This window comes from Carassius carassius, chromosome 42, assembly GCF_963082965.1.
Source record: "Carassius carassius chromosome 42, fCarCar2.1, whole genome shotgun sequence".
NCBI lineage: Eukaryota > Metazoa > Chordata > Actinopteri > Cypriniformes > Cyprinidae > Carassius > Carassius carassius.
The window spans coordinates 16,881,929-16,895,299 of NC_081796.1; the positions used below are offsets into that span (position 1 = coordinate 16,881,929).

General features: G+C 35.7%; 1 protein-coding gene across 1 annotated transcript in view; it reads right to left on the reverse strand.

The window, feature by feature from the left end:
• Positions 1-334: 334 nt before the first annotated feature.
• The window catches only part of LOC132124197 (vasoactive intestinal polypeptide receptor), a 53,950-nt gene continuing 40,913 nt past the window's right edge, over positions 335-13,371 (reverse strand). Inside the window, exons 7-13 of the mRNA XM_059535101.1 lie at positions 8,918-9,071; positions 8,710-8,770; positions 8,551-8,623; positions 7,098-7,189; positions 5,918-6,047; positions 4,535-4,576; positions 335-1,113 (exon numbers count right to left, since the gene is read on the reverse strand). Coding sequence (XP_059391084.1) covers positions 844-1,113; positions 4,535-4,576; positions 5,918-6,047; positions 7,098-7,189; positions 8,551-8,623; positions 8,710-8,770; positions 8,918-9,071 — 822 coding nt within the window. The 3' untranslated portion in view covers positions 335-843. The remainder of the gene's footprint in view (positions 1,114-4,534; positions 4,577-5,917; positions 6,048-7,097; positions 7,190-8,550; positions 8,624-8,709; positions 8,771-8,917; positions 9,072-13,371) is intronic.

Consider the following 13,371-nt stretch of genomic DNA (forward strand, 5'->3'; position numbering starts at 1 on the left):
CCTTAAGGTTAATAATAATCATTGTCAAAGCCTAGTTACAGTTCTATCAAACTCCAACAGCGCCATCCTTGTCATCGTTGATCTCAAAATTTATAGTTTGTTCTTTGCACAAAAGGATTTGACATTAGACCATAAAACCATCAAGTCAGGGTGATACATGGCACAATGACACTCAAACAAGCATGCAAAATGAATGTTGACACCGCTGGGATGACTGATCTGGAATGATAGTGCAGAGAAGGGCATTCGGCTTCCAAATGTGCCTTAACACACACACACACACACACACACACACACACACACACACACACACACACACACACACACACACACACACACACACACACACACAGAGAGAGATCTGAAAACATCATAAAAAAAATATGAACAACATGTTTTGAAGACATATCACATTTGGTCTCTACAGTATATCTCCATATATTGGATATTCAACAATCCACTTTTGGTTGCCTTTTTTTTTTTTTTTAACTTGCCTCATAAGCCAAATATATAAGTGCAGTCCAGGTAAAGAATCCCTAACCTCTTTTTCCTACAGAGTATCATCAGTCATTCTTGATGTTGCTGTTTCTTCAGTGTCTCTGCAGATCTGAGTCTCAAAATGATGGCAAAACTGCAATCTCGCCACTCTCCAGAAGATCACTGTCGCTTTATTTACATGTTTAATATGTTGCAGTCGATGATCATTGCCTGTCCAATATTGTGTTTTTCATACAAGAACCTCATTAAAGACTCCTATGGCATCAAATTGTGCTATGTTCAGCAAATGTAAGGTTTAGCATATCTCCAAAAATTATAATACAGTCTGAAATTCACTGAATTTCATTAGGACACTTCCCGAACGTCTTCATGTCCTTTCACAGTCTCATTCTGGTGACCATAACCCATAGTTGTAGATGCTAAGACTGTGATGGATGTCTCATCTTGACATGCGGACGCACGGCGAGTCTTGGGGCTGCAGCGAGTCAGCATGGAGATCTGCGTGCTGAAGTTGTTACCATTGCTGCCCATAGATGGGTGTTGGTATTTGGTGTCAGGACCAAGAAACCTTTCAAGATGCCATCGCCTCCATTTCCTCTTGATCTCAGCTTGGACCTGAGAAACAGACAAGTTCCGATATAATCAATTGATGGTGGATAAAATGTATTCATTTTATGTATTCATGTATTCATGTACGAAAACTCTACAAGTTACATTACGTTACTCTGTAAATAAGAAACATTACGGAAGTAGAAAAATTGCTTGCAACTGTTGAAGTTGCTTGTAGCACAGCAGTTTTAAAGTGAAATCTCTTGTGACTGGTAAATTGTGTTCAGTTTTTCAGTTTTTGGGATTCTGGCTTCCAATGTTTTTACCGTTGATCAGACACGGTGCAAAGATGCTTTAAAAGTGATTCCAACGATATCATTCCTCTGTGCCGTTATCGTTCTGGTATCGTTTTGGACAGATTCTTGAAACTAACTGATATTTGGACAGATTTTTAAAAAGTGTGTATGCTGCTATCCAAACCTTGTTGTGCACCAAACAAGCAGAGTGAGACCCAACCTTTTAAGGGGTCTCAGTCCGCTTCCAAATAAACTCTGGTTCATGAGCCAAAGACATCCGTAGAAATCAAAAACGAGATGTGATGTCACATACAGCCAAGTATGGTGACCCATACTCAGAATTAGTGCTCTGCATTTAACCCATCCAAAGTGCGCACACACAGCAGTGAACACACACACACACACTGTGAACACACACCCGGAGCAGTGGGCAGCCATTTTTATGCTGCAGCAGTTGGGGGTTCAATGCCTTGCTCAAGGGCACCTAAGTCGTGGTATTGCCAGCCCAAGACTCAAACCCACAACCCTAGGGTTAGGAGTCAAACTCTCTAACTACTATGCCACGACTTAGTGGTTGAACAACTTAGATGCGTGAAGACGCATCCCTAAAAACAACAGAATGCTCAAGCATACCAGATTCTTCTTGTCATAAGTGAAAAAATTATCTCCCCTAAGCCACGCACTCTCTGTTCTAAGTAATAATCCTACCCTAAAAACAAACAATAGTGTTAATTAAAGCCAACATGAGATACAACACATTTGCAGAAGGACGCAACTGTGCCATTTTAGCTTGCATCTAGTATTCTTTACTAGTCTACTATTATTACTTAGTACTGGCTCCACATAAAAAGTGCAATGATGTATCAGGTGAGGTATTGAGTAAGTTTACTTCATCAGAAAAGCCATACATATGGAGCTGGTTATGCGATGCAAACCTCAAACTCTATTAGTTTACAAATCATGCAGTAAATGATAAAAGTATTTTTGAGGTAACATAGTATTGTGCAAGGAAAAGTACAACCCGAATTCCGGAAAAGTTGGGACGTTTTTTAAATTTTAATAAAATGAAAACTAAAGGAATTTCAAATCACATGAGCCAATATTTTATTCACAATAGAACATAGATAACGTAGCAAATGTTTAAACTGAGAAATTTTACACTTTTATCCACTTAATTAGTTCATTTAAAATTTAATGCCTGCTACAGGTCTCAAAAAAGTTGGCACGGGGGTAACAAATGGCTAAAAAAGCAAGCAGTTTTGAAAAGATTCAGCTGGGAGAACATCTAGTGATTAATTAAGTTAATTGATATCAGGTCTGTAACATGATTAGCTATAAAAGCTTTGTCTTAGAGAAGCAGAGTCTCTCAGAAGTAAAGATGGGCAGAGGCTCTCCAATCTGTGAAAGACTGCGTAAAAAAAATGTGGAAAACTTTAAAAACAATGTTCCTCAACGTCAAATTGCAAAGGCTTTGCAAATCTCATCATCTACAGTGCATAACATCATCAAAAGATTCAGAGAAACTGGAGAAATCTCTGTGCGTAAGGGACAAGGCCGGAGACCTTTATTTGATGCCCGTGGTCTTCGGGCTCTCAGACGACACTGCATCACTCATCGGCATGATTGTGTCAATGACATTACTAAATGGGCCCAGGAATACTTTCAGAAACCACCGTCGGTAAACACAATCCGCCGTGCCATCAGCAGATGCCAACTAAAGCTCTATCATGCAAAAAGGAAGCCATATGTGAACATGGTCCATAAGCGCCGTCGTGTCCTGTGGGCCAAGGCTCATTTAAAATGGACTATTTCAAAGTGGAATAGTGTTTTATGGTCAGACGAGTCCAAATTTGACATTCTTGTTGGAAATCACGGACGCCGTGTCCTCCGGGCTAAAGAGGAGGGAGACCTTCCAGCATGTTATCAGCGTTCAGTTCAAAAGCCAGCATCTCTGATGGTATGGGGGTGCATAAGTGCATACGGTATGGGCAGCTTGCATGTTTTGGAAGGCTCTGTGAATGCTGAAAGGTATATAAAGGTTTTAGAGCAACATATGCTTCCCTCCAAACAACGTCTATTTCAGGGAAGGCCTTGTTTATTTCAGCAGGACAATGCAAAACCACATACTGCAGCTATAACAACAGCATGGCTTCGTCGTAGAAGAGTCCGGGTGCTAACCTGGCCTGCCTGCAGTCCAGATCTTTCACCTATAGAGAACATTTGGCGCATCATTAAACGAAAAATACGTCAAAGACGATCACGAACTCTTCAGCAGCTGGAAATCTATATAAAGCAAGAATGGGACCAAATTCCAACAGCAAAACTCCAGCAACTCATAGCCTCAATGCCCAGACGTCTTCAAACTGTTTTGAAAAGAAAAGGAGATGCTACACCATGGTAAACATGCCCCGTCCCAACTATTTTGAGACCTGTAGCAGAAATCAAAATTGAAATGAGCTCATTTTGTGCATAAAATTTTAAACTTTCTCAGTTTAAACATTTGCTATGTTATCTATGTTCTATTGTGAATAAAATATTGGCTCGTGTGATTTGAAAGTCTTTTAGTTTTAATTTTATTAAAATTTAAAAAACGTCCCAACTTTTCCGGAATTCGGGTTGTACAAAAATAAGTCTTTATTCATCAATAATCTGTCACTGTAATTATAATTTGTGTAAAAAAAAAAAACCAAAGTTGTTTAACTGCCTCTAGTGTACAACTAAAAACTCCAGTGAAATGTTATGTTTTTCAAGTTTTGCACAAATGTAGTCACCAGTGAGCCTGGGTTGATTTTATAGTAAAACAGGATAATTTTACACATAGAAATCAGTTTAAGTTTGTACACTAGTTGTTAAATTTCATCTGTGGGGTACAAACATGTCAAACTATTTAAATGCACCTGGAATAAAGTCTGCACCTGTGGCCCTTTTATTTAATCTGTACAAGCAAAAAGGCCCAAGATGCTGTGAACATCAATGCATATATCAAAGTAATAGGCCTCCTTTGCCAGTTTGTCTAGGGCTATTTGCAGCCTGTGTGAGCTTGCTGAATCTAAGACAATTACAGGCTTCCAGGGCTTTAGCTTTTAGCTAGAGAAATCAAATGAAACTTCAATATAGGAAGAGGCTTCTGATCAGCTGTGACTGAGTGCACCTAAAGATTCTGTCTGTTTATCCATTCATCCGTGCCTCACCTCTCCATTCAGGAAACAGTAGAGTACAGCAACCACAAAACCCTGTTAAAACAAGTGAAAGCAACTTACTCATATGTCATTGTAGGTACAATGAAAGTCATTCATTACAAGGTCATTCATTCAAAGCATTACACACAGGAATTAGTAATGCTAGATGTCTAGAGATTCATACCGGACAGTCTAGTATGAATGTGGCATAAAAAATGTGGGTTGGTGAGTCCTGTAGCAGATATAAGTATATTTATCTAATGAGGACAGATCCTTCCTGAATTCATGCCAGTCATTCTGGTGGCTCTGCTTATGAAAGTTAGAATTGGGGCACTTTTTTGTCCTAAGGGATTTTTTTAATTATTATTATTCAAACTAACAGATTTTTTTCTCAATTTTTAAAAAAAATGAAAACCTTTTACCAAGCCTTCATACCCCCCCCCCCCCAATCCTTTTTTTGCCATTTTTGTCATATTTATAAAAATAGATTTATTGTTTTACTCTTTTCCCAGACCCAGATTGTTAATATTCAGATCATAGGGAATTTTTTTTTCATAAATAGTTTTATATTAAATAATTTAAATATTTATTGAACGGAAATGGTTTCAATACATATTCAAACTTATGACTGACTAAACTTGTAGCAATTGGGTTTTTCCTCTGATGAGGAGACATAAAATTTTCATAAAACAAAATTGGTAACATTTTACAGTAAGGTTCCATTTGTTAACATTAGTTAACTACATTATTTTTATTAACTAAAATTAACAAAAATTAATAAATACTGCAACAAACGAATTGTCCGTTGTTATTTAATGGTAGCTAATTAAGTGTCTTTTCTAATCAAGATCCATTCGTGCAAAAAAGCGTGAAAATATTGTGTTATTGTTCGTTTTTAGGATACAAAAATGCGCTAGCTTAAAATGCCTTAACAAGACAAAGGAACAAACATTTTTTAATAAAAAAATAAAAATTCCAACGCAAAATTTGACCAAAATAAAACATTTGCAAAGTGGTGGAAATGTCCATGACTTTAAAAATGACATTTAATAAACTGGTGAGAATGTGAATAGTGTTTATAAGAGAGTTTTATAAACATCCACAGGGCGAAAGTGGCCACAGTTGAGGAAACACCCAATTATGTCATTAAAAAACAATGGCCAATAGCTAAAGTGTATGAGACAGAGATACTCTATGGAGACAGTTTGAGGAGCCCTGAGCAATTCTACCAGACATCATTAAACTATTCTGCTATCTGAACAACACTGCTACGATTAGCCTGAGAGCATTTCCTGTCACTGGCAAGTATTGATATTTGAGCTCTACTTTTTTTTTTTGTGACTAGTTTGAGTGATTATCCTCAGACGATTATTCTCAGTGAATCCTCAGACGTACCTGAAATGACCCAAGAATGAGGTCAAACACAAGCCTTAGCTCAGTTTTTATGTTCTCAGGAATGAAAGCGAATATGATGAAGTTTATCCCAAAGAGTGGAATCAACAAAAGTGTGGATTTTGCCAGCCTCCTATAGAAAAGAAGAAGAAGACAAATAGCTTTATGGGATACTTTCCTGTCATTCATAACCTGCACACAGTGCGGGGCTGCAAATTATATTACTACCAGGTGATATCAAAAAGCATATTACTGGAATAACAACATTAGTGGTGCTGGGTAGAAAATTGCAGGTGCTTAAGAATTGAGTCTTGTTTTGTGTGAACTGAACAGTGGAGAGCTACTTAAGGACAAAGGACATTAAATCATCCGAACAGGGGCGGAGAGAGCCAGTGACATTTTAGATGATGAGATTGCAGTGCAGTGGGTTCTCGCTTACTGCTGGAGAGGCCAGCTAAAATATCCCCATATTTTATGCCCATGTTAAAATTACATAAGCTAAAATGTTTCTCATGTACCTCCAGTCCTCATCCTTCTGAACAGACCAGAATAAAGCAGAAGTTGTGCTTTAGATGCTCGTGTCCCTGTCAGACTTCATAACTATCTTAACCAACAAGAATCTTTTGGCCAACCAGATTTAGTTTTCTGCTGGTTTTGCTGGTTAGCTGCAGGCTTTCACCAGTTAGGACCAGCAATTAAATGGATAGTTTACCCCAAAATTCCATTATTTTCCATGCAATTACTAATTACAGCTCTTCAAGCTTCAAAAAGAATGCAAAAAATTAATCATAATAAAAGTAGTGATATGACTCATTTGCTATATTCTTCTAAAGTCATATGATAGCTTTGAGTGCGGAAAATATATTTTAAGAAATTTTAGTCACTATTATAGTCACAGGTAATCTTCTCCTTTGCTGCAGTTCTCGAATCTCATTTACATTTCTCAAGACGTCTCACACTAGGTTAACATCTCATTTAAAAGGGTAAAATGTCCTTCCAGCAGAGAGTTTTAGAATGACATGTGGGTAAGCAAATGATGACAGAATTTTCATTTTTGTGTAAACTATCTCTTTAAATTTGATGTTGGTCTTCTCAGCAGGGTGTAGAGATTAAATAGAACAAATTACAGAATTAATCTTATATGAATGCAAAAATCTGGTTTGAATGGGTTCTGAATACTTACGAATATTGGTTTGATTCATTTCTCCCAATGTCAGGACAGTTGATCTTCTGCCGCAGTATCCGAATGATACAAATGAAGAGGATAAAGTTCATCTGATGTTGGTGACAAACAACAAAATAAAAAAAATAGTAGTTGGTGTTATTTTGTAGTGCTTCATGATTAAGTACAAATTACTGAAATCACTGAGGGGTCAAAAAGCCAGTGGTTCCAAAGCACAGTGATTATATGTCTCAGAGAAACCAGGGACTGGCGACTATTAGCAAAAGTACAAAATAAAGCTAGCTCCTTGAGACGGCAGCGAGACAATATTAACTCTAAGTAGACGAGATGGACTGTAGTAAAAAACAAGCAATGACTGAGGAATAAGTATGTCTGAGTGGAGGGAGATGAGAAAAGCCTCAGTTTTCCAGCCTAACATAGCAAATCCCAGACACCATGAATAAATCTACATTGACATTCCACTAGAGTGGCATATTTTCAGTCTCTGTCATTCTTTCTCTCATGACCTTCTTTCTTTCCCTTAAATATCTCAAAAGAAAAGCCAATTGATATTTCATGTACAGTGGCACATTTGTCAACAGGTTTGAGTGTTCCTGACACTCAGCACTAAGCAAATCATTATATTGTAAGGGTATAAACAAACAGCCAAAACACAAAGGGAGACTCATGAGAGATTGATTGCTAAGATTTCACAATAATTACTACAAGAGTTTAGAATTATTGGATGATAATTATATTGTTTATGTGGAGCAGATCTAATAAATATCATGAAAATTGGCATTTCTTTTAGGGGAAAGCAAAAGTGTACATATATATATACTAACAATATATAACATCTTAATTGATATATAATAACAATCTAATAATAACTATTATTTTATTTTATAATAAAATTTTACCACAGTAAATAAAACAAACATTTTTTGTTTTATATTTATATAAAAATATAATAATAAATACAAAAATTACCAATATAAAAAGGAGAAAGCACTAAAATATATAAGAATAAAAATGTATTCAAAAATACAGAGAAAGCATTTCATTTATTTTATAAAGGGAGTCAACACCTACAATCCCTGCCAGAACCAAGAATCAAACCTCCAAACTTTGGGTTACAAATCCGACTCTTTAACCAGTAGGCCGCGACCTAATGTTTACACTAGAAGTCAATGAAGATGGATGAGATGTGTCCTAATATAGCAAGTATTGCCAAGACTGCAATTTATTTAACAAGTGACATCATAACTAAGAAATTTTTCAGAAGAAACAAAAAAGGAGAAAGAAATTACATACATTTTTCACAGGTTAGACAGTGGAACCTGGTCAGGCATAACAAGTATAAACTTATCTCCATGGCGACCATGAATGACAGCAATCATAATGTACAATAACAACTTTCTCTAATCATAGTAACAACAACATATCATACTTAAGGAGTGAAAAGGCATCTCACCAGAATTGAAGCTAATATCGGGGTTTTGATAATCCACCAGAATAGGTCGGAATTTTCAATTATATCCCAGCATCTGGGAAAAATGGCAAATAAATGTCATGTATACATTATTGCTTGCAATGACTAAGTATTTGTCTTGATTTATTTTGTAAATCTTACCCAATGTCATTGAAGTAAGCCTTGGCAAAGCTCCAAGCCATGATGAAAATCGTTGGGCCTCCTGTAGTAAAGTGAAAAGAGAGTGTATTTCAGTCAATACATCAGCGGCTGCCTCTGTATATGGCTCAATAACATAATCATTATGTCAAAGGTTAAACAAAAGAAGGTTAATAAAGAAACAGATGCACATAAATACTATGACGCCTACCCCAACCAATAAGAATGTACCACCAGAAGTACTTCCTCTCTGAGAAGAAGGAGACGGCCAACAGAGCATGAAGATACAGACCTTCCACTAGCAGCCAGAAGAAGCTTGCCATAATGCAATACTGGAAAAAGACAATCACAGCTTTGCATCCAACCTGAAAATCAAAGAAAGAAGATATGAAAATGACTTTGAGAAGTCATCCCCACCCTTGAGTTTTCTGGGGACATTCTAACACCAAGATCAATATTCTAATATAAAAAATGGATAAATATTAATTTCTCGATAAACCTTATTTATTTTTTATGATGGCGCAGTGGATTAGACACATGCCTTTGATGTGAGAGACCCGGGTTCGAATCCACTGTGAGACACCAATGTGTCCCTGAGCAAGACACTTTAACCCCTAGTTGCTCCAGAGGCGTGCAAACTCATATGAAATATGTAGCAATTGTAAGTCGCTTTGGATAAAAACGTCAGCTAAATGAAGAAATGAAATGAATCTTAAACTGCCTGTAGAGTATAATAGGATAATGTTCTGGATTAAATATAACTGAAACGTATCCTTTTTAGAAAGACTTTACGCACTCCCACTTTTGTTATGGTGATGACATCATCTAAACCCCCATCATAAAAAAAAAAAACCTTGACAGTGAAATTTATACATTTTCATTTCAATAAAATTTTTATTTAGGGCAGATTTCCAAGTTTTTATCAATAAAATGTAATTATTATGAATGGAGGCATGCTCCAGGCTGATATACAGATTAAAAACTAAAAATTTTACTTTAAATTTCCTTTTGCATTAAGTCTTTGGTACACATAAACTGTAATCTGTTTCTTATAAATGTCAAATAATTTAATTAAAAATTATAAATTAATTTGCAATATAATTTGCAAGTTATCATATATATATATATATATATATATATATATATTTCTTTCAAATATTGTTCAAAATCTGTCTAAATCTGTGTTAGTGAGCACTTCTCCTTTGTCGAGATAATCCATCCACCTCACAGGTGTGGTATATCAAGATGCTGATTAGACAGCATGATTATTGCACAGGTGTGCCTTAGGCTAGCCACAATAAAAGACCACTCTAAAATGCGCAGTTTTACTGTACTGGGGGGTCCGAAAAGACCACTTTTAGAGTGATGCCACACCTGTGAGGTGGATGGATTATCTCGACAAAGGAGAAATGCTCACTAACACAGATTTAGACAGATTTGTGAACAATATTTGAGAGAAATTGGCCTTTTGTGTACATAAAAAAGTCTTAGATCTTTGAGTTCAGCTCATGAAAAATTGGGGCAAAAACAAAAGTGTTGCATTTATAATTTTGATCAGTGTACATACAGGTGCTGGTCATATAATTAGAATATCATCAAAAAGTTGATTTATTTCACTAATTCCGTTCAAAAAGTGAAACTTGTATATTATATTCATTCATTACACACAGACTGATACATTTCAAATGTTTATTTCTTTTAATTTTGATGATTATAACTGACAACTAAGGAAAATCACAAATTCAGTAAATCAGAATTCAGAAAATTAGAATATTGTGGAAAGGTTCAATATTGAAGACACCTGGTGCCACACTCTAATCAGCTAATTAACTCAAAACACCTGCAAAGGCCTTTAAATGGTCTCTCAGTCTAGTTCTAGGCTACAAAATCATGGGGAAGACTGCTGACTTAACAGTTGTCCAAAAGACGACCATTGACACCTTACACAAGGAGGGCAAGACACAAAAGGTCATTGCAAAAGAGGCTGGCTGTTCACAGTGTCCAAGCACATTAATAGAGAGGCGAAGGGAAGGAAAAGATGTGGTAGAAATAAGTGTACAAGCAATAGGGATCAATAGGGATCAATCACAGACTGATTGACTCCATGCCACGCCGCATTGCTGCAGTAATTCAGGCAAAAGGAGCCCCAACTACGTATTGAGTGCTGTACATGCTCATTCTTTTCATGCTCATACTTTTCATTTAGCCAAGATTTCTAAACATCCTTTCTTTGTATTGGTCTTAAGTAATATTCTAATTTTCTGAGATACTGAATTTGGGATTTTCCTTAGTTGTCAGTTATAATCATCAAAATTAAAAGAAATAAACATTTGAAATATATCAGTCTGTGTGTAATGAATGAATATCATATACAAGTTTCACCTTTTGAATGGAATTAGTGAAATAAATAAACTTTTTGATGATATTCTAATTATATGACCAGCATGTGTACATGTATAGTTTTAATGTATACTTTTAATTCTCACCGACTAATTACTAATTCTCACTCTACAAACCACTGTAGGTAATTATGCATATATCATGTATTGCCTGGCTAGTGCTTGCATTGTTTGACTTCCAAAATAGCAATTTAAGCACTGGTAATAAACTTTCATGAAAGCAGCTGTTTTATTTGGGTAGAACCTGTGGGAGGTAGAGAGGAGTTTGTTGAGTGTGGACAGTGAGACATGGCAGGCAGAGAACTATAGACAAATAACTGTGAGACGAAAACACAGCAATGAAATCAGACAGGAGGGTGTAAGTGGCTGAAGGTGAAAAAGAAAAACAGAGCAAAGATACAGCATCATGCTGAAAATGCCATGTCCTCCTGCTCAAAATCAGAATAAATGAATGACTACTAACTTCTGACCCTTCAATACAAACAAAACCATCATGATGAGGTCTGTAGATGTGGTGCTTCACAACAGTTTGAACACAGTTAATGATCTGTGATGTTCATATCATTAAAACAACAATATAGGGATGGATCACTAGTTTGAAACTAGGGCTTTTTTTAAGCAAATAAAAACAAATATTCAGTTACTCATAAGAAAGCTAAAATGTTAATTTCTCATTCATTGCAATGTACATACACTATTGTTCACAAGTTTCAGGGTCAGAAAGACTTTTTTAATACTATTATTAAGCAAAGATGCCTTAAATTGGTCAAATGTGACATTAAAGACATTTTAAAATTCAGTTTTGCCATCACAAGAATAAATTACATCTTAATTTAAGTACATCTTAAAATAATAAACAAGCAAATAAAATATTTACATTTTGTAAACATCTTTTTTTACCACACCTTATAAATTAGTCTGTGCACATAAATATAGTCACATCCTGTGTGGTGAATGGTACTTAAAATCACCTGTTTTTAAGTTTGGTGAAGCCTAATTGTACAGAACTTGCTAAAGATGAATAAATCGAGAAGTTGTTTTGACACCCACCTTGAATTTGAAAGTATGTAGTTTTGCACATAAGAATTAAACTCTAAAAATACTTCTTCGAGCTCCATGATCCGAGGATCAAAGATTCTCAAGATTTACACATCTAAAACTTCATTCCTCTCTGCAACATGAGAGTGCATGCCTTACAGGCAGGAGGAAAGAATTGGGTGGATGAAGCAATCGACAGTTTAGAAAGCAGAAGGCTCTGAATGATGCTTTCTGCTTTCGGCGTGTAAAATAAGGCAGTGCAGGATGAATGGATCTGGCTCATAGCTCTAATACGCACAAATCTTCCCAAATTACTCTGAGAGCCGCAGCCTCTTGCTCAGGGCACGAAATCCCTGATATAGACAGAAAGCTTTTGCTTCAGGCTCGACCACACAAATGGCTAACAAACACCACAGAGGCGAACCTCTCAACAGCCTTTTATCATGCATTTATTATATATCATAGATAAAACCACGGCAACTAATTCTTTTTATAAAGCTGTTTTCTGGCAATCAGTCATTCTGTTTTTTCCCATGAGCCTACTGTTATTTAAAGGTGAGAATAACGTTAACAAGGCAGCTTGACACATAACCTAGCTGTCAATATTACCTGATTCCACAGGAGATTAGTAATATTTCACATGCAAATTAAGTCTTTAAAAGAGAATGAAGTAAGACTTTTAAGTGGCACTTTTTAACAACGTAGTTCTTCATAAAAATGTTAGGATTGTAATTTAATGGCTCTGTAAGGAGTGAAAGGAGACCTGGGTTCAAATCTAAAACAAACTGAACTGTCAGCTTTATATCTTCCAATTGTTATTTTATATCTCGCAATGTGACTTTACATCTCTTAATCTACTTTATTTCAACAACAACAACAAAATTATATCTCATTATTATAAAATTATTTGTATTAAAGCCTGCTTCATCTCCAGAATAATAATAATAATAAATTAAATAATTGTGGCTTTCTATCTTTCATTTGTGACTTTACATAACACAATTTGAATGTATGTCATAATAACAACTTTAAAAGACTTTATATCCCACAGATATGACTTTTAAATCTCACAATGTGACTTTCTATCTTCCAACTGTGACTTTTTATATCTCGTAAAAGTAACAACTTTATTTCACATTACTGTAATTTTATTCATCTCAATGTGACATTATCTTGTAAGAACGACTTTATTTCACATAATTGTGACTTTAAATCTCACAATGTGCCT